Source organism: Watersipora subatra, chromosome 10 (genome assembly GCF_963576615.1).
Source record: "Watersipora subatra chromosome 10, tzWatSuba1.1, whole genome shotgun sequence".
Taxonomy (NCBI): Eukaryota; Metazoa; Bryozoa; class Gymnolaemata; order Cheilostomatida; family Watersiporidae; genus Watersipora; species Watersipora subatra.
Genome location: NC_088717.1, coordinates 19,591,864 through 19,614,012, shown reverse-complemented (window position 1 = coordinate 19,614,012; position 22,149 = coordinate 19,591,864). Strand labels below are relative to the sequence as shown.

At 35.5% G+C, this 22,149-nt stretch overlaps 1 protein-coding gene across 3 annotated transcripts in view; it reads right to left on the bottom strand.

Moving 5' to 3' along the window:
• Positions 1-16,620, bottom strand: part of LOC137407303 (A-to-I RNA editing regulator adr-1-like) — a 49,897-nt gene extending 33,277 nt beyond the window's left edge. The window contains exons 1-9 of one of the 3 annotated variants that reach the window (XM_068093910.1): positions 16,528-16,620; positions 12,834-13,108; positions 12,358-12,430; positions 11,103-11,326; positions 10,282-10,432; positions 6,932-7,017; positions 6,067-6,214; positions 5,591-5,685; positions 1,705-1,870 (exon numbers count right to left, since the gene is read on the bottom strand). In XM_068093910.1, coding sequence (XP_067950011.1) covers positions 1,705-1,870; positions 5,591-5,685; positions 6,067-6,214; positions 6,932-7,017; positions 10,282-10,432; positions 11,103-11,326; positions 12,358-12,430; positions 12,834-13,108; positions 16,528-16,600 — 1,291 coding nt within the window. In that variant the 5' untranslated portion in view covers positions 16,601-16,620. The remainder of the gene's footprint in view (positions 1-1,704; positions 1,871-5,590; positions 5,686-6,066; positions 6,215-6,931; positions 7,018-10,281; positions 10,433-11,102; positions 11,327-12,357; positions 12,431-12,833; positions 13,109-16,527) is intronic. The other 2 variants (XM_068093911.1, XM_068093912.1) reach the window with 2 other exon arrangements.
• Between the last annotated feature and the right edge of the window lie 5,529 nt (positions 16,621-22,149).

Below are 22,149 nucleotides of genomic sequence, written 5' to 3'. Positions count from 1 at the left end.
AGTTTGAGAAAAAATAGGAAACTCACTGGTCTTCATAAGACCTGATACAGTCGACCCCCAACATATGCCTTTAACTTGTTCCATTGTAGGCATCATAAGGTGATAATTTCTTATAGAGGGATATAAAAACCCATAGTGAATATCTAATGCAAACACCCCTGGTAAAAATCATCAAAATTTTATATACGTACTGTACATATTGAAAATTAGTAACGAAATAATATGTTAACCTTAATAACTATAGTTATCCACAGTAAATTTAGTATATTTGGTGGTTATGGTCTGCAACGAAATGTAACGTTGCAATGTACTATGTGCAATACGTATCATAGGGAGTTCTTACCTTAGAAACAGACATGTAACATATATGTTGAATTTAACTAATGAATTTAGCTTACTAAACAAGCACTTAAAGCTAAGTTGCAGTATGTATTTTTCACCATTTTACTGAACTTCATCTTTTTTGGCTAAAATTTCATCATCAATCTGTTTCCGGTTTCGTTTTCACTATCACTTATAACGAATAGTCCAGAATCAAGCATCGTGTCTCTTTGATGTGTTGGAGGGGGATTTCGGCAAATAGCATTTTGGCATACTCGCTACTCTGACGTATTCAGCAGACCGACTGCCAAATTTGAACTTTAGAAATTGTTGTTGATATCGAATAGCAAAAAATATTTCGAATGGAGAGAGAAAAAAATTGTATAACAGTGTCATCATAATAAAACGGCACACTGTATTTAGCTTGTTTCCATGGAATAATTGACATTAGCGATTGCTTAACAACTCGTTTACTGATTGACTTTCTTATTTATAAAGATTTAGAAGCGGTTTTGTTGTACTGTACAGAAATCATAACAATTTCAGGGATTCATAGGAGTGACCTAAATACTGTACTATCATCCTACCGCACATTAAAAATACATTGACATAATTGCGTGCTTTTTGAGCAAGATTGGATTAGTCCTCCTAATGAGTTGGATTTTTGGAACTTCTGAACATTTCTATAAGCCCGGAATTCTTCAGAAATGGTACTTTCAAGATGAGTAAACCACATGTTATTCATTCGGAAGAATCCACTAGCGCGCTTCACTGAATGCAACCATTATACAGCAAGAAATCGACTAGAAAGCTCACAGACGTTGAACACTGATGGCGATTTTTAGAAACACTTTTCAGCGACTTGCTGTGGAGACCTGTGCATATCCGCTGGCAAAAAAAACTTCCACCACTGGCTGCTCATGAGCATCAAACAATACTGCAACTACCGTAATTCCCCCACAAATGTGTGGGGTACTCGCGAGGAATCATAACGTAAAACGCCAAGTAGGTGCAAGTTCACAAATTCAATATGAATAATGGGAGTCCCATTGCTAGCCTTAAAAGTACCATTTTCTCTCTAGCAATTCAAGGCGTGCACCTCCCTTTACATAAAACTATCGCAATCATACTCATAAACCAAATGGAAGTGATAGGAAAAAAGGGAAAAGTAGCCAATACAAATCAATAGTGCCACAGTTACTGTGCAGTCATTAAAATTTTGTTCATTCTGAACCGCCAAAGGGGTGGTTTCGGAAAATCTTGAAATGGGCTAGGCTATTTACGTGTACATGTATTGTACATTCTGGATAAAGTAAAATCCCTATAACACAAATGGCCTCAGAATGGATTAATTATGTTGTAGTAACTGGAACTACGAATTACCTTGACCTATAAACTGTCGACCATCGACAGTGACATATGCTGTATGCATGACTCTGTTAGTTAATTGGCACTTGACTGATTCCGTCACCCACTCCAGAGTATCTGCCCTACCCAATTTTTTGTTCAACTCGGCCAAAGGCATGCTCTGAAGAGTCGTATCCATATCCTTCAAAATCACAACAGAATATAAACCACGAGTCTTTGTACGACAAGCAAACAAATATAAGAATAGTACCATCCGCTAGGATTTGTACTAACTCTTGCAGCTATCACTAACATGAGAATAGCACACGCAGACCGCAAACATGAGCGCGTAATACTGTTTGACAGCTGTATAGCAAGTTTGAGGCGCAAACTTAGGCTGTCGACTATCTATATAAATCTGAAGGTTGTCAATATCTGTTTGTTCAGATGTCTGCTTGTCTAGTTATAGCTATTAAAATCTTGAAATAAAAATCTCACTTCGTGCTGGATTTGAACTCGCGGAGATTGCAACCGCAAGTTTCTAACCACGCATTTAACCGCTGAGCTATGCACAGTCAGCAGTCCTTAATATCTATCGTTCTTATCATATATCGTATACCCTTTTCTAGATTGCACACGCTAAATGACATACTAGAAATTCCCCTGTCATTAGATTAAGGTCATTAGTTTGCATTAGATAATTACTATGGGTTTCCATACCACTCTGTACGTCTACACAATATTCTCGCCTTATGATGTTAACAGTGAAACGGAACTAGAATCATATAATCGTATACCAAATGACTTTTCGTTGTAATCATAGCAAAACAGACTACATTTAACAAATGCTTACTGAGGATTTCACATTAATATTTAAAAACCTTTAGTTTTATTTTTCCTCTCAATTTATTTCAACAAAACACTTCTTTCCCGATATGAAATTTAAAAGTTAGTGATTTAAAAAAAGTTTGAAAGCTTTTACAGTTGTTTTATTTTTTCTCTCAGAGATGTGATTCGTCAAAGAGGTCGATCAAATGAAACTAAGACCAATAAAAGGCTGAAACATCAGCTACAATTTGCTGCCATTTTTGTCTTAGTAGACTAATCCTGTCTAGAGATATAAGGGTTTAAATGAGATCATTTTTTGAAACATTCAGATTTGAGAAAGTGCTTTATTAGTGACGGGTATAGTGACACATGTGAAAAGACTCAATGGGCGATAAATATAAGGTTTCTTTAGCTAATCATCAGCACGAAATTTCAATATAGGTCAAAATAAATGCTAAATTTTATATAGGTCATAATAAATGTTATCACTCGTAAAATGCTTTGTCTGTGAACTCGAAGATGCTCATCATTAGGAATTTCACTGGACTACTAGATCGCGCATCGACATTTACTGAATTAATTGACACTGTTAATTTATTCAATTATAGCATCGACACATTTTATTGACGAACAACAGAATTGTAACGATGCTGCTAGTGCCAGCGAAGGCCACTCAGAGTTTTCTGAGCATCAGGTGGTTAAAGATCGGGGCAGACAGCTTATGGTTAGAGATGACAGGCATCAGCAGCGTTATGCTGCAGAGGAAGATAAGAGAATGGGAGGCAAATTTATCTTCAACTTTGAATCTCCTATATATGTGCTGTTGTGCTTACATTCAGATTATATTTTCCTGTTTGAGACTATAATGTAACTTTCTGTGCATGCGTGCGTGATGCACTGTGAATTCTTGTCAAAAAATAATTGGTGTTTCTTGTTAAATTAACGGCTTCTTAATTAATCAATAGCATCTAGCAATACAATGGCTTAGATTGATGAACAGGTGTTAAATATATACTAAAGGTAATAATTTAAGTACTCATGAATACATTTACTAATTAATAAAATTATAACATTCTGCTATCACCAATCATCGTTTCACCTAGCTAAATTTGCTTCAAATTTTCTTTGGCTCTGTTCTAGCTACTAAATTAGATTTATGATTAGCATTTATGTTCACTTCTCACTTGTAGAAAGTGAGAAGAATCGATATATCAATGTTCATTTTCAACTCCCAGATAGAAAGTTACAAATCGTTGGCTTAGAATACTTATGCTTTTGTTAAAAAGTTATTTATTTTGAAAAGTACACTCGCAATCTATATAACTCCAAAATTGAAAGCGTTCAGTAGATAAGCGTTAGAACAACATATCTATAAATGACATATATTTATGACAATTGTTTTATTGCTTACAGGATGATTACAGGAGCAATTGTGTCAGTCTGGAAACTGCCATAAATGGGAAAGAGAGACAGGAATGTGTGCTGCACAAACCATGATATGTTTTGTTTGAGTTTGCTGCAGTAGATTAATTTGTCCTATCATGTGAGCTGAAACTATGCGAGTGGCTACCCAAGATGAAAATTTTTTGGCTTGTGAAAATTATATAATCAAATAAAATTGTTGAATATAATAAAAACATGATTTGCAGAGCATATTGAACACATCATAGCCCCATTGCCACCTGTACTGAAATCTTGTCTGATAGATGGGATTATGAAGTGTAATCAGAGCTGTATTGACAGGTACTTTTGCATAGCTCGACTTAATTCCAATGAACCAAATAATAAAAGTGCAAAAATTTTATGTTCCGCGCTGCTAAGTGAAAACAGGTGAGTCAAAACCAGGTGCCAGAATGGCTTTATTAACCCTTTGCCAGAGTCGGTGGATTGATTGATTTCAAATAAATTGATGTTGTTTAGCGTTCACTATTTCGGTCAACTCATAAAACCATTTGTTTTGTACTTGAATCAACTAATTAAATGTGACCAGTAAATCTTTTTTTACAAATTGGTACTAATAATGACTAGATAATGTTGACTATAATACGTGACTTTTTTATAGATGCAGTTGGTTCCGCCATATATTCGAACGTATTTTTTCAAAGACGCGACTTGCTTATTTTATTTTGTAATTAGTTTCCGGTGTGGGTAGCAACTGAGAACTTCGCTGATACAAAAGTCATGATGAAATAAGTTAACTCGACGACCTAATTACCGTAGACTGGCAGAATCATAGTCGGTTCTCAGATGTTTACACAGCATTCAGAGGAAACTAATATGACAAATTTCTAATTTCCCTTATTTGAGGCGCTTGAGACATTTATAATAATGTATCCGTAGCGACATGTAGATTAAAAATTTTATCCTAGCAATCATGAGCAAATACAAAATAAAATATATGTCAATAGAGCCGCGTAGGACTAGACTTTTATCGCAATAGCCAATGTGAATACAAGAGATCGAGACAGACTGTTTCACTATATACATAATTTTTTGGGCAAGTCTGGGAACATCTTTTTTTCTGAGCGATTTTACCGCGATCAAAATTTTTCGATTTCAATCTTTAAATATCTTGACAATGAGATCGTCTTAAACAACAAACTGATAGGAAAAAGTCAATACTTTCTGTTAAAATCAACTAAAACTTGATGCAATCATATCTATAATTCAATTGAACTGCACAAAAAATACTTTTCTTATGATATGAAGTTTGAAAGCTAGAATGGTAAATGGTGTATATGTTAAATAAAAATAAATTTTCTGTCCAAAGACTTTTTATTTCCTGGGCAATGCCGGGCATTCACCTAGTATATACGTGTGTCATAGTTCTACAACATGACAAAAACTAAAAAAGGTGAGAACTTTGTCTATAGTACAGGCTACCAACTTACATTCTATAAGGTCGGTAATCTAGCTGTGCAAAGGTCTTGCTCTATACGAATGTGTTACATGGAGAAAGATTCTCTGCTGAACAGATCTTAGCAAATTCCTCTAACTCACTCTCAGAACTTAATGCTAAGCCTTTTAGAAATCTGTGTCTCAGAAATCAAAATGAGATGGTTAAGATAAAGATACAGCAAAATCTTAGAATTACCTCAGCCAAGGTAGGTTCTACCGTCACTTGTTCTGTCGTTATCGAGTCCAAAACCCGTACTGCTGCGGCAGCCTTAGCTAGTTTCTTTGTCGTCCCTGCATAAGATCACAATAGTTAACAGTGCAATCCTTAACTTACAGACATCAGAGGAGAAGCAATCACTGCTATGGCCCGAAGACGATCAAATACAAGCCAAATTTAAACAGACCCGTTCATTTGATCACTACTTGAAACCAACAATGTCCTCTTAGTAAATTCCAAATTATGAAACAAAAAACTAGAATATATAAGAATCTGGCCAGTGATATGAGGTGTCCCCCCCAGGAGTGCCATGATCCATAAGTATTTTTTATATTCTCATTAAAAACAATATTTATAATTGTTAATGTGGCACGCCCGCTCACAATCAGAAACAGCCACTTTAAATACAAAATCATGTACTATAGATTTAAGGTAACAACAAGTGAGAAACGCACCCATTCCGATGAAAGTGAAGCCACCAAACACAACAAGGCATTCAAAGGGCGGTCCAAAAGCCGAATAGATGAAATCTAACTTGACTTTACACTTCTTGGCGGCAAGAGCGATGTAGAGCTGAGTGACAGCGGCGGTCTCCGCAACATTCTGGACATAGAAGAAAAGACTTCAATGATATGATAAATGTGAAAGCAAGATAAAGCGTCTGCTGTGCTGAAGACTGAAACTGTAATTTAACCGAGAGCATATCTTTGTGATAACAATTTCAGGGAGTCTGAGGAGTGACCCAGATAAATCTTAACAATTTCGGGGATTTCAAAGAATGACCCAGATAAATCTTAACAATTTCAGGGAGTCTGAGGAGTGACCCAGATAAATCTTTACAATTTCGGGGATTTTAAGAATGACCCAGATAAATCTTAACAATTTCGGTGATTTTGAGGAGTGACCCAAATAAATCTTAACAATTTCAGGAATTTTGAGTAACCCAGATAAATCTTAACAATTTCGGTGATTTTGAGGAGTGACCCAGGTAAATCTCAACACTTTCAAGAATTCTGAGGAGTGACCCAGATAAATCTTAACAATTTCAGGGATTCTTAGGAGTGACACAGGTAAATCTCAACAATTTCAAGGATTCTGAGGAATGACCCAGATAAATCTTAACAATTTCAGGGATTCTTAGGAGTGACACAGGCAAATTTTACAAACTTCAGGGATTTTGAGGTGCGACCCAGATAATCCAACAATTTCAGGGATTCTGAAGAGTGACCCAAATAAATCATAAAAACTTCAGGAAAGCTGAGATGCGACCCAAATAAATCATAACAATTTCAAGAATGGCAGCAAGAGGAGATGCCTTACCTCATCCAGGTAGATTGGAACTGTGTTACCAAGGCTCTTTAACAAATATTTGGCTGCATCATTCATGGCATCCATCTTTGTTCTCCCTGCAAGCAGCGACATGCGAAAGAGCGTGTGTCACTAACTAAACTCCATGTATGTTTGGATACAAGGCATCTGGCTATAAAGCTCTGAGCATGAACGGATTCCAAAAGCTACTAGGTCTAAAATATTCCTTAAGGACGAACTTATACAAAACTAGTAGATTTTATCAGAAAATATCGATATTTCGCGTTCATTTAAATTTATTTTTCCAAGTGATCTGACTGCAAGGATGGTTCATGATTAATCACCTATGACATCCTCTGCTATATAGCATATGAATTCTGCTACACGACCTGATATTTTCTCTGCTATATAGCCTACTACTTTCTCTGCTGTATAGCCTACCACATTCACTGGTATATAGCCTACTACTTTCTCTGCTATGTAGCCTTATACTCTCTCTGCTATATAGCCTACTACTTTCTCTGCTATATAGCCTACTACTTTCTTTGTTATATAGCCTACTACTTTCTCTGCTATATAGCCTACTACTTTCTCTGCTATTTAGCCTACAATTTTTATTCACTTCACCCTTAAAGATGTGGTTGCGTCAAAAAGGTCGATTTAATGAAATCAAGACCAATAAAAGGCTAAAACATCAGCTACAATTTGATGTCATTTTTGTCTTTGTAGACTAATCCTGTCCAGAGATATATGCGTTTGAACAAGGCCATCTTTTAAAAAACTCAGATTCCAGCGGGAGCTTCATTCGTGACGTAACGAGTGATACATCTGAAAAGAGTCCACAAGCGATAAATATAAAATCGCTTCATTAGCCAATCACCAAAAATTAGTTCTATTTTTAATGACAAGAGCGAATAACTACTGCCTCAAAATTAAAAACTAGCCGCTAAGCATAAATACTAAACGTAGTTGAGTTCCAAAACCTTTTTAAAACCATTGCTAGGGCTTTGAGTTAACCCCATTGCCAATGCATCACATTTCTTTACAAAATTATTCAAGGTTGTCACAAGATATGCAGAATGGCGTCATCGCAAAAATAGCCGCTGGGCAGAAGGACTAAACGTAGCCAAGTTCCAAAACTTCTTTAAAATCATCGCCGGGGCTTCGAGTTTTATTGCCATCGCATCAAACATCTTTACAAAATTATTCAAGGTTTTCACAAGTTATTCGGCATGGCTTCGTCATCGCAAAAACCTTTCCTACAGTCTTTTGACATTGAAATCTACTCCATCAACCTCTAATACCGTAGTTGAGGACGATAATGATTCTGATCTGGACATTATGATATGTATTACAGGGTTAAATCTATTGCTAGCCGCAATAGAGTTAACTCTTCATAGAGAGTGACAGTGTTCAGCCGCGAATAAATTAATCCGCGAATATGCATGATTTGGCAACTTTCGCGAAATTTAACTCCGCGAATAAATTCATCCTGTAGGGTACTAAAGGTAATAAATTTAGTGCTCATGCATACATTTACTAACAACTAGAAATATAACTTTTTGCTATCACCAATCATCGTTTTATAATTTTTTATCGTTTCACCTAGCTAGATTTGCTTCAAATTTTCTTTTAGCTAGTAAATTAGATTTATGATTTGACTTTAGATGTTCACTTCTCACTTGTAGAATGTGAGGAAAATCGATTGATCAATGCACATCTTTAACTTCAAGAACCAAAGCTTCGAATCGTTGGCTTGGCGTACTTATGCTTTTATTAAACATTTATTCATTTTTAAAATTACACTCACAATCTAACACCCAATTTGAAAGCTTTCAGTAGATACACGTTAGAATGACATATCTATGAATGACATACATTTATTGCATTTGTTTTATTGATTACAGGATGTTTATGTGGTCTCACCGGCGAAGCAGCTTTGCCAGTGTAGAAATTGCCATAAATAGAAAAAGAGACTTGAATGTGTGCTGCATAAATCATGATGTTTTGTTTGAGTTTGCTGCAGTAAATGAATTTTTCCTATTGTATGAGCTGAAACTATGTGAGTGGCCACAACTTTTATGGATATTTTAATAAAAGCTTTATGCCAAGATAAAAAATTTTTTGCTTGTAAAAATTATAGAAAAAAATAATATTGTTGAAAATAATGCAAAACATGATTTGCAGAACGTATTGAATACATTATAGCCCTGTTATCATCTGTGCTGAAATCTTCTCTGATAGGTAGATTTATGAAGTGTAATCAGAGCTGTAGTGACAGATACTTTTGCATAGCTCGACTCAATTCCAACAGACCAAATATTAAGGTTAAAGAATTTTATACCCTACCAAGTGAAAACAAGTGAGTCCACAAACCGCCAACCAGGTGCAATAATGGCTTTAGTAATCCTTTAACAGAATTGGTGGGTTAATTGATTTCAACAAAATTGGCGTTTGGTGTTCATTATTTCGGTCAACTCATAAAACCATTCGTTTTGTACTTGAATTAACTAATCGAATGGGAACAGTAAAACTTTCTACAAACTGGTACTAATAATGACTAAATAATGTAAACTATACATGACTTTTTGGGTTGCAGTTGGTTTCGCCATATATTCGAACATATTATTTCAAAAGATGGTGGCGTGCCTATTTTACGTATTTAGTAGCTAGTTTCCGGTGTGCGTGTAGCAACTGAGAACTTAGCTGATACAAAGGCCATGATGAAATAAGCTAACTCGATGACATAATTACCGTAGACAGGTAGAATTGGTAGTCGGTACTCAAATGTTTACACAGCATTTAAGGAAGTTAATATGGCAAGTTTAAAACTTCCCTTATTTGAGGCATTTGAAACATTCATAATAATGTATCTGAAGCTGAATTTAAAATTTTGTTTTAGCCAACATGAGCAAATACAAAATAAAATATATGCCAAAAGAGCCGTGTAGAACTGGACTTTTATCACATTAGTCGATGTGAATATGAGAGATAAAGCCAGGTTGTATCACGCGTTACATCATTTTGGGCAAGACTGAGCATGTTTTTGTGGCCTGAGCGATTTTACCACGATCAATTTTTTTCGATTTTAATCTTCAAATGCCTTGACAATGAGATTGCCTAACACAACAAACAACATACCAACTGAGAGACAAAAAAATAATACTTTCTTTTAAAATTAACTCAAATTTGACGCAACCACATCTTTAACCATGTTTATGCCGAAAAGATAGCATTGCTGACATGAAAACCTTCAAAACTCATAAAACAATCTGCATGCACAGAAATCAGGACAACTGAAGTACTCTTGCGCACTGAAGCACAAAGCGTGTGCTTATGTACACTGAAGCATGTGCACTTACCTATTCCGTTGTACTGCTTAGAATCGTATTTCAAGATGGACACATAAATAATGACTGATGCATCATCGTTCGGAAAGGTCTTGGACTCCCAGGTTACTCCGGATAATCCTTTATTATTCAACAATTGAACAGGGTTAAGTGCAGGCTCCTTCTACAAAGGTGCCAATATTATATAAATTAAGTATTAACGTATCATGGTTCAACCAATCACGGATGTAAACATACCCAACTGGCCTATAATTATTTATAATATAAACACCAGAAAACTATCAATGCATAAATTCAATGCATAAATGTGACAAAAAATCAATTTCTAAACCTACATGCAATGGTAACCGGCAAAACATAGGTTATGAATGAATTATCATGAGCACCAATGTATTTTCTGTTTTACATGATAGGACAAATCACAAAAACAAGAATTCTACCAAATTCAAATGCAAAGCCAAATTCTACCTAAGCCTAATGTTCTTCAATTTCACAACAAATAGATTATACGATTCGTAGGTACCATGACAATATCCTAATGTTTTATTCAAAAGTCAGTTAATTTCACTTGACATGGCAACCAATTAATGTTATAGATCCAACCCCAATACGGAGCAGATTAATGACAAAATATGAAGCAAACAATTTCAAGCTCCAATAACAAACAGTAAAAACAACCATGGTAGTACTAAAAATAAACATTTAACTTAAACTCGGTCAAATTAGTTGTGAAAGAGAGAGCCCAAGTAAGGGCGCGAAGCAATCACTCTAACAAACCACTACCCTATTACTAGACACGGGCAATGATACCAGAAAACCAAAATTTAGCTTACGCTAAAGTTATTTATGGGCCCCTGCGCTTTTGGAGCTTTTTTGGGGAACGAATATTTCGGTTGCCATGGACTTTTCTGACGAAACCCTGGGCCTTTCATTCGAGATGTTATCCTTTCATTGACGCTGCGAAATACTTCAGTCTGTGAAGGTCGTGGTGAAAATCTTGGCCTAGGTTTTTGTTGAAAGCCTTTGTTATCCATGGAAAATCTGTTGATGGATTGTTCTAGAAATATTGGCAGCGTGATGAAATAATGGTTATAATAATGAGAACAACATCGAAGTGCAGTAATATAATCTGATACTGTACATTAATATTACTTTAGACTACAACTGATGAAGAATAAATATTGCTTATTAGTAAAATGCTATAGGAATCTGGTGCACTGCCTACAAATACTTATCGTCCAAACATTTGGAAACAATTGCAGGAACTTTAAGAACTCGTGCTAAAACAGAGCAGAAGATTAAGGTGCCCGGTCGGTATTTTGAGAGTTTAAAGTGATAGATACAGGGTATTGGGACAGTTAGAATGATGTAGATACCATGATATTGAGATAGTTAGACAGAAGTAGATACCATGGCATTGAGATAGTTATACAGAAGTAGATACCATGGTATTGAGATAGTTAGACAGAAGTAGATACCATGGTATTGAGATAATAATACAGAAGTAGATACTATGGTATTGAGATAGTTACACAGAAGTAGATACCGTAGTATTGAGATAGTTATACAGAAGTAGATACCGTAGTATTGAGATAGTTATACAGAAGTAGATATCATGGTATTGAGACACTTATATAGAAGTACATACCATGGTATTGAGATAGTTATACAGAAGTAGATGTCATGGTATCGAGATAGTTATACAGAAGTAGATACCATGGCATTGAGATAGTTATACAGAAGTAGATACCATGGTATTGAGATAGTTATACAGAAGTAGATACTATGGTATTGAGATAGTTATACAGAAGTAGATACCATGGTATTGAGATAGTTATACAGAAGTAGATACCATGGTATTGAGATAGTTATACAGAAGTAGATACCATGGTATTGAGATAGTTATACAGAAGTAGATACCATGGTATTGAGATAGTTATACAGAAGTAGATACCATGGTATTGAGATAGTTATACAGAAGTAGATGCTACAGAATTGAATGAGAAAAACAGTGAGAAAGGTAGATGCGATGGTACTGTCATATAAAGTGTCACAAGATGAGAGATGGTAATGGGTTGGTATTTTTACCTGGATACATATCTTTATAGTCTCCGTAATCTGTCTGAGCCGATACATAATAATGGCTTTGCAGAGAGTCAGCCTGGATACACGAAGAGATCTAGCACTAAGGAGCACAACTAATCGACCGACAAGAATAATAGTCATATCATACACAAATACGATGGCAACAGACAAACTTTACTGACTTCTGAGTAAAAAGGTTACAAAACTTTCAAGTGATAACGCTCCTTTTTTAATAAACTTGCTTCACCCACAAATGCTTCGAGCCATTTTGAACTACATGAGAAACTTTTTACAGCTAGAAGCAAAAAAATTTTCATACTCGGCTATGATATAGAAAGTGGTCATTTTTCAACACAAAGTTTACTAGTTTTGGGCCTTATTAAAACAAAACCAATATTGTCATGGTACCCTACTTCACGCTATACCCTCCTAAATATGCAAGAAATATTAGAGTAATGCCAAGTAAAAAAAAGAATTACTTTTTGCCAGCCAGCTTGCTCCTGCCAACCTGCTCGGGGCGGTGCTTTTAGAATGCTTGGACCAGCATGCGGTGGCGCATCATTCCTTGGACCGCCGGAATTGAACGGGCCTGACATGCCTCCTAGCCCAGTCGGCTCATTTTTGAAGTTTCCTTGGTCGTTACCAGAATTGTAAGAGAATGGCTTATGCGCAGGAAAGAGCTGACCAACCGGAGAGTTTGCAGGGAGATCCCAGCTCTTCTGTGCTCCTGTAGGTCCAGGGTTCCAATTCTGCACTATTGAGTGAATAAACAAACCATTACAGCATCTAGTCATTCTTATTTAAACAATAACTGCCACATACAACTTTTATCGTTTTTTCTAGGTAAACCAGACACGCTGACTTCGATTTTGTACTCAAAATAAACATTGGTCGACTAACTTTAAAAGCCATGAAAGTATTTTAAAAGCGTTTTAACATCCGTCTCAAAAACTACACAATCGGCACAACAAGCTCCGCCCATAAATATGTGACGTAGCCTAGCTTTTTAGGAACGGAAGTTAGGGATGTTTAGTCCGATTTAGAATGATAAAGATGGGTGTCTTAAAACCCATTATTATCTAAATTCAGCCTTCAAAATAATCTGTCTTTTATGAAAGGTAGATAAACTATTTAAATTCCAATCTGATAACCAATTGGTTTTTTGGACTTTCAAGAGCTTGTAATCACATTTCCACATATTTTGTACCTACAACACAACAGAGTAAAACATGGTGAATCTTTTGATATCAAATAACTGTAATGTGAATTTTGTTGCAAGTAAACCTTTAAATTTTTAATCCAATGGCTGCACAGAACAGTGACATCATTAGTTTTTATCAAAAACTTTTTCACATTTCTTAGCATTTACACTTGGAAACCGTACACCGTCAATGACAACTCGAATTGATTTTTTTACATCTTCAGACAGCAAAGTCTATGCTGCACAGAAAAAAATTCTATGTCCAAAATAAAGTATAAAAAATATACATAGTAGACACTCCAGATACTCCTATACGCCATTTTCTCTCCAAGGGTAGTAAGAATGAAAACAATACCTTTAAGGCTAACCATGTAACTCTCGGTATTCAAATCAAATTTGAGAGCTTGCACCAATTTAATGCTTTACGTCATATGGAATTTCTTACTTTACATGAATTATTTGTATTCAATAGAATTTACATAAAAAGTGGTTTAAGTTATACGGCATCTACTGTGTAATATAAAATAATCGGTCCACTATGAGTCATTGCGATAGTTACATGCAGTCACTGAGACAGCACGCAGTTGTCATGTTTGAGCACATGAAGAAAGTTCGCAAAGCTTAATACTTTAGTTCATTGAGACCTGCTTAAATGATATGCTAATTAAATATGGAACAGCCATATTCTAGAAGTAGACAAATAACCCGCTTACACAACTTTTTGCTATACAGTCATACCTCGATATACAAGCTTAATGCGTTAGGGGACTGAGCTTATTTACTCGCATCTCAAGGCACGGTTTCCTATATAAAATATTCAAGTACAAACTTATCCATTAGCATACTATAAAGAAAACACCTTAACACGATATTACGGTGGAAGAACGTGTTTTCAATTGTTGTAATTTAGTAAATGTGCTAAAAAAGTAACAAATACCTACCTATTTAGTTGTTGATCGGCTATAAAATGTAACATCACTATCTACACTACTATATGGATTTTTACCTTCGAGACAGATGTTGTGAATAACGGCAGTCTGAGAGAGACTTGAGAGCAAAGCATTAGGTACACTAAACTTTTGTGACCCTATGTAACAGCAACTTTGAATTTAACTTGAATCAATTTAGCTTACTAAACACACACTTGAAGCTAAGTTTTAATCTTTCACTAAACTGCTATGCGCATGGGTTTTCCGGATCAAATTTGTCACTTTCAGCTGAACGGATCAAACAGAGAGATATGAATTCACGACCTTTAAAGGTTTCAAAGAGAAAGTGTCATACACCAACACTTCTACAATAAAGATATTTTATTTTCCTATATTCTACTAGATCAAAGCAGTTTAACATAAAAAGCAAAACAAAAATCTATATGAGCTTCAGAATAAAGCTCATTAAGGCAATGTTACACTTTCTTAGTCGCATTTGCTCATAGGCGATATTTTACCAAAGTCCTTTCAAGATGAAGACTTGTATTTCTAAAGACAACTGTACAAACAAATTTGATTCATTCAAGAACATGCTTCGTATTTTAAAACCCTTCCACGTGTATGTTATATAAAATAGTCCATCAGAATACACACAAATATTTAGTTCTTTTCAAGCCCAAAACTTGATGATTAATTAAATAAATGCTGAGCAGCAAATAAATACCAATAGTAATGGAGCCGATGTGTGATGTAAGTAGAGTATAATAAACAATTAATTAAGCAGTAATAATAAAAAATGTATTTATTGTTACTTAGAGACCGTCGAGTAGGCTTGGTAATGCAAGAGTCTAACGAGTTGGAGGTTTTCAAATCTCAATGTTTGTCTCATGTTTGTCAGTCTACCTCCCTGTGTCCAATCGTAGCGATTAAAATTTAGCAATAGAAAATCTGCACAGCACTGGAATTGAACTCCCGACATTCAACTCCCGAGTACACGACTCCCGAGTAAACGAACAAGTACACGGAGCCACTACACTTTGCTCTCAAACTCTCCCGAGTACAAGAACAAGTACACGGAGCCATTACACTTTGCTCTCAAACTCTTCCCAGTACAAGAACAAGTACACGTAACCACTACACTTTGCTCTCAGACTCTCCCGAGTACACGACTCCCGAGTACAAGAACAAGTACACGTAACCACTACACTTTGCTCTCAAACTCTCCCGAGTACACGACTCCCGAGTACACGACTCCCGAGTACACGAACAAGTACACGTAACCACTACACTTTGCTCTTAAACTCTCCCGAGTACACGACTCCCGAGTACACGAACAAGTACACGGAGCCACTACACTTTGCTCTCAAACTATCCCGAGTACACGAACAAGTACACGGAACCACTACACTTTGCTCTCAAACTGACCATAGCGATAAATGACTGTGGTGACATTAATTACACCAGTTAAAATACTCGCTTGGGGTTATTAACTAGACTGATCGTTAAGTGTAACGATTATTAAAATGGCTTCAAACACGGTTTCTGTTTTAGTAAAGATTTAGGCTACTAATGTAGCTTATGAGGTAAGTTACTCAAATTCATTTGTAATTATCTTATTACCATAGAATGCCGAGCATTCTACTAGTGTGGAGTTTGAACTAACTAGGCTTCTTTACGGCCTTAGTAATTGTACATCTTTTTAACTTTTACTAAACTCTGAACATCGTATGCTGAAAATCATTTTGAGTCTATAGTAAAATATCTTTTTAAATTGTGCATTGTATACATAATTATGTTGAAAATTTGTAAGTTGAGGCAATTGGAAATGAAGAATTGACGGTAATCGATTTCTAGCAAAACAAATTGTGTTCATGGACAAACTAACCGGTTTGGTACGAAAGTATCAAAAACAAATCCTACGTCTAATAAAAGATAGCACTACTGCATTTAAAAACACAGTGGACCTAAATTTGGTTAGTTTTTTCCGACATATTAGGGAAATTTAAAAGAAAGTCAGAATGGGACAAGCACAACAATACACACCAGATGGTTCCATAGGTGGCTGCCATGGCGCGTTTGCATTGGACATAGCTCCATATCTGGAATTATTAGCCATCACAACGATCCAATTATTCCTACAACATTGTTAAACGTTAAGGTGAAACAATAAATCACTTGATGTAGTGTATGACAATGGTGAAAATGTATCTGCCAACTAAAGTCAAATATTCTTTGGTGCTTGAATATACCCATTTAAATCGTGACATATAGTCATCAGAACTAAAAGATCTAGCTACCGCTACATTATTTTGCAAAAACACAAGTCTTTCATGGTTGACTGACAGCTACTTGATCATTGCCGCTTAACCCTTTCGTGGGCAGTGCGACGTTTTTGTCGCTTTGCGATACGGCTGCTAATAGGCAGTGCGACGTTTTTGTCATTTCGGTAACGTATTTTATTATTGCCGTTTCTGGTTAGCTAAATGCCGTTTTTTGTTTACTTTTTTTACTAATAGCAAGCTAAGATATAGTAGTTTCAGTTAGCCTCAAAAATTGACTTCAAGGTTAAAAAAAAAACGATCGTTTTTAGCAGTGATGAATAAATAAACTTTCGAAAAAAATTACAAAATTGTTCTAAATAATTTATCAACTTTTATTTTTCTTGCTTCGGTTTTAGCTTTTATTTACCGAATTTTTCGAGAGTTTGACTTTAGTTTACCGTCATGGCGACTTCTAAAAGAACCTCCCGAGATTATTCTCATAAAGCAAGTACTAGTACCGAAATTACTAAGAGATTCAGAGATGACAGTGACTTTTTAGATTTAGTAGCAAGAGATGACAGTGAATCAGGATTTAATTGTGATTGTAATGACTTTACATCTGGAAGTGACAGTGATGAAAAGGCTGGTAGCAGTAATGATGAGGATGTGAGTAGAAGTGATGCCAGTGCTTGGAAGAATATAACCAACATAAACAGAGATAAATCTCCTACAATTCAGCAGTTTATAGCAGTGACAGGCCCAGTATTTACTCCAGTAGATGCTCAACCAGTAGAGTATTTTGAAAAGTTTTTTGAGCCTGTCAATCCAGGAAGTACATTTTTGTGGGAGCTCTTTGTTAAACGAATAAGTACATGGTGCAAAGACTGTGATGTGGGCCTTTGTAAAAGAGAATGCTTTCGAAAATATCATTCGTAAATAGACAATTATTATGAAAAGCATATATTTCATGTTATACATTTTTATTTGTTTATAATATATATATATATGCCCATGGACATATACATGTATACATATGCACCTTTAAACATAGAGATATGCACATAATAACACACAGAAAAGTGTATGAACCTTTTGGAAAAAAAATTGATTTTTTGGAAAATTAATTCGCTCATGGGAGTCTGATTTAGTTTTGAAAATTCGCCCACGAAAGGGTTAACCATGAAGGAAATACCAATACAAAATGTAACATATCGTAAAGATAATCAGGAGTAATTCCAACCAGATCAGGCTGATTTATGAAGAGATAAGAGGCACCAGCTTACGACCTGTAGTAATTACATCCTGGTATTCTTTTAGAGAGATACATACTTATTACAGGTAGAGTGGTACAGTGACAAATCGCGCGACTAAAAATTTAGCAGTAGACAACTTCATTAGCTAATAGTGTTATTGGTTTGTTGAAAATGTGGTATAATAACATACATAAAGTGCAGCTGCCGGATTTGCATGAATTCGCAAACTAGTGCTGGCTTATTGTTGCTGTGCAGTGATTTGTAGGAACTACTGTTTGTATTGCATGCCATATACGAGTATATGTCTAAGGATGAAAAGGTGGCTCACTTAAAAAATATAATGGGGCCAAACGATATAAAAATATACTAGTCAAATGCCTGGCATTGCACAGGCATTAACAAACAGCTTATAAACAGTTAATGTAGTTGCCTGCCACTTATAATTAGCCTGGCACATTGCCAAAGACTAATTTGAGTCCCCTAATACCTATCCGTATTGCTAAACTTTCCAATGAGCCATTGGAATGGAATAGCTATGCCTACTTTAACCGACATAATGTCTCATATCGCCTCAGAATTCAATGCATCTCATGTAGCTTAATTGGTAAGATATTTGGCTGGTGAACGGGAGATTCCAAGATCAAATCCAGCATGACACGGATACTTCATTCCTAAATTCCAATAGCTACAGCTGGAAAAACCTAAATACACGCACGCACACAAACTTTGAGATTTATATAGATGACTAGTTTACAATTGATGAAAAAAGCTGAGACAAGACTTTAGACGTGGTTAAATATTTAGAAGCACACTTAGAATTTGCTCAGAATTCATTTGTGGGCAAGTTAAGTTCAATAAAATGAAACAGAGAACCTCGGCCATCATCGGTATAGAACAGATGTTCAGGCACATGCTGAGAACTGGATGGAAATATGTGGAATGAATTTAATTCATGACAGGATATTAGGTGTATATGATCACAAGCTGAATGAATACCTCATTGACCTTGGGAAGCAATCTGTTGCTCACTATTCTTCAGTATTACAAATAAAAAGTAATTACCTAGTGAGTGACAATCTTAATGGAAGTCAGGGCTCGATCACCTAAATGTTTTGGCCGAGAATAGAAGAGAGATGTCATCAGTGCAAAATAAAGTGTCCACATTGTTGCAGAAGGCAAATCGGTAAAAGAGGCAGATATCCTACCAACAACGCTAGATGCTTTGTGTGTAAAGTAAAACATCATTATAGCAAGCCCTGCAGTAGACAAAGGCCATCGCCAACTCAATCTGCTGATGAAGTTGTTGGGAAGAAGTGGTGCAGGGGAAATTATATTTAGGGTCAAAGTCGAAATTACTAGGTCAACACTATATAAACACTAGTATTATCATATAGACCTCAAAAACTTGGTTAGTTGACGCTTAAGTTAACTCAACTCCTGTAACATTTAAACTTGACAAGGGAGCTAAAGTTACTGGTATTCCCATATAACTAAAATATTGTTTCGTATGTGTAATCTATCAACAAAACGCTTAAAGATGTGGTTGCATCAAAAAGGTCGATTTAATGAAATTCAGACCAATAAAAAGCTATAAAATCAGCTACTATTTGATGTCATTTTTGTCTTTGTAGACTTATCCTGTCCAGAGATATATGCGTTTGAATGAGGCCATCTTTTAAAAAGCTCAGATTCGAGCGGGTGCTTCATTCGTGACATAACTAGCGATACATCTGAAAAGAGTCCACAAGCGATAAATATAAGATCGCTTCATTAGCCAGTCATCAGCACGAAATTTTTATATAGGTCGTAATAAATGTTATTACTCGTAAAACGAGTCGTCTGTGATCTCAAATTTGGGGATTTTACTCTATTATTAAATCGCATGGACAGCGATGTTTACTAAATTAATTAACATCGTTACTTTAATGAATTACTCGATCGACACATTTTATTGATGAACAACAGAATTGTAAAAATTACTGTTAAAGGTTGACTTTATCGTTTCACCTGCTATATTTGGTTCAAGTTTTCTTTGGCAGTTTTATCTAGTAAATTAGATTTATGCTTTGACTTTAGATGTTCACTTTTCACTTGTAGAAAGTGAAGAAAATAGGTTGATCAATGCACATCTTCAACTTCCAGAACCAAAGTTTTGAATCGTTGGCTTGGCGTACTTAAGCTTTTGTTAAACATTTACTAATTTTTAAAATTACACTGGCAATCTATCCAACTCCCAATTTGAAAGCTTTCAGTAGATACGCGTTAGATTGACATATCTATGAATGACATATATTTATTGCATTTGTTTTATTGATTACAGGATGTTTATGTGGTCCCACCAGCCGAAGCAGCTTTGTCAGTTTGGAAACTGCCATAAATGAGAAAGCGAGACTTGAATGCGTGCTGCATAAATCATGATGTTTTGTTTGAGTTTGCTGCAGTAGATGAATTTGTCTTATTGTATGAGCTGAAACTGTGTGAGTGGCCACGACTTGGATGGATATTTTTAATAAAAGCCTTATGACGAAATTAAAATATTTTTGCTTGTAAAATTATATAATAAAATAACATTGTTGAAGTCAATGCAAAACATGATTTGCAGAACATTGAATACATCATAGCCCCGTTGACACCTGTGCTGAAATCTTGTCTGATAGATGGATGTTGAAGTGTAATCAGAGCTGCATGGACAGGCACTTGTGCATGGCTCAACCAATTGTTTAGTACTTGAATCAACTAATCAAATGTGACCAGTGAATTTTTTTTTTACAAATTCATACCAATAATGACTCGATAATGTTGACAGTCGACTATACAATGTACATGACTTTTAGGCATGTAGTTGGTTTCGCCACATATTCTTTTCAAAGACGCAGCTTGCCTGTTTTACTTACTAAGAAACTAGTTTTTGGTGTGGGCAATGATATACAATGATATGTGGAAGGTGTTCAGATGTCAGAACGGTTGAAGATTGAAAGAGGGGAATTGCAGCAGGTAAAATAAGATCAACCAAAATGCTTACGGAGCTTGAGGAAGCATTTTTTTTTCTAATTTTCGGTTAAGGAAGAATAAGAGAAAAATTGTAAACAGTGAACTTAACATATTTCTGCCAGTGAACTCTTTCAAAACTGGACCAAAGGTATTTTTGGCTACTACACTTCTGTATTCGATAATGGGTGTCTGCGTTTTGGTCAAGATGCAAAAACAATAGTGTTTTTCTTTTGCCGCCGGGTTTTAGTAAACTACAAAAATATTACACATTCAGTTTGTTTTTTAAATGCATTGATTCTTGAGCAGAATTTTTGCCGATTCTAAAAGAACTTTAAATTGAAGTTATGACAGAATCTCTGCTTCAACAGCAAAAATACCAAGTGTATAGTAGCAAAAAATGGTGAAGTAGTTGATATTTGCTGTACAAACAGCCAATAGACTGAGCTAATGCGTGTAGCTAAATTATCGATGGCGGGTTATTGTTATTTTGATATACTGTCACAGGTCAATTTTTTGTAAGAATTGACAGTGAATCGATTTCGTTTATTTAAGAAAATTGAATCAAATCATTGAAGTTAGGATAGCTAAAGAATTGAGAATTGAATTGCGATGTTTTCACAATGAATTGTGAATTGAATCGATGCTTACTAGATATATGACTCAAAATAAATAGGAATTGAATTGCTAATTTTATGATGCACTCCGCTTATTTCATCCCATTCCTTTGTATACCTGGGCATACAGGTTTCTAATTCGCTCAATTTTAGTGATCATATAAATTTTATTATGCGTAAGGCTAATGCCACCCTTTACATGCTTATGCGAACTCTCAAAGGAACTTCCCATGCTGTTAAGAGAACGGCTTATTTTAGTGTATGTCGTCCTTTACTGGAGTATGCTTCAGAGGTGTGGAATCCACATTTTATGCACATCATTAGGGATTTAGAAGCCATAAACAGAAGAGCGTTCAGATGGGCAAACGGTTTTAGAAAGTATGACAGTATTACATCTTCAATGGAAAACATGTCTTGGCACACTCTTGAAGAGAGAAGATGCACTAAGGATAAAAACACTTTACTGAAAATTTTAAATCAAGACCTTATGGTCGATTTTAAAAAGTTTACACTGTGCAACTCCGCCTATTTTACTCGTGGGTCTAA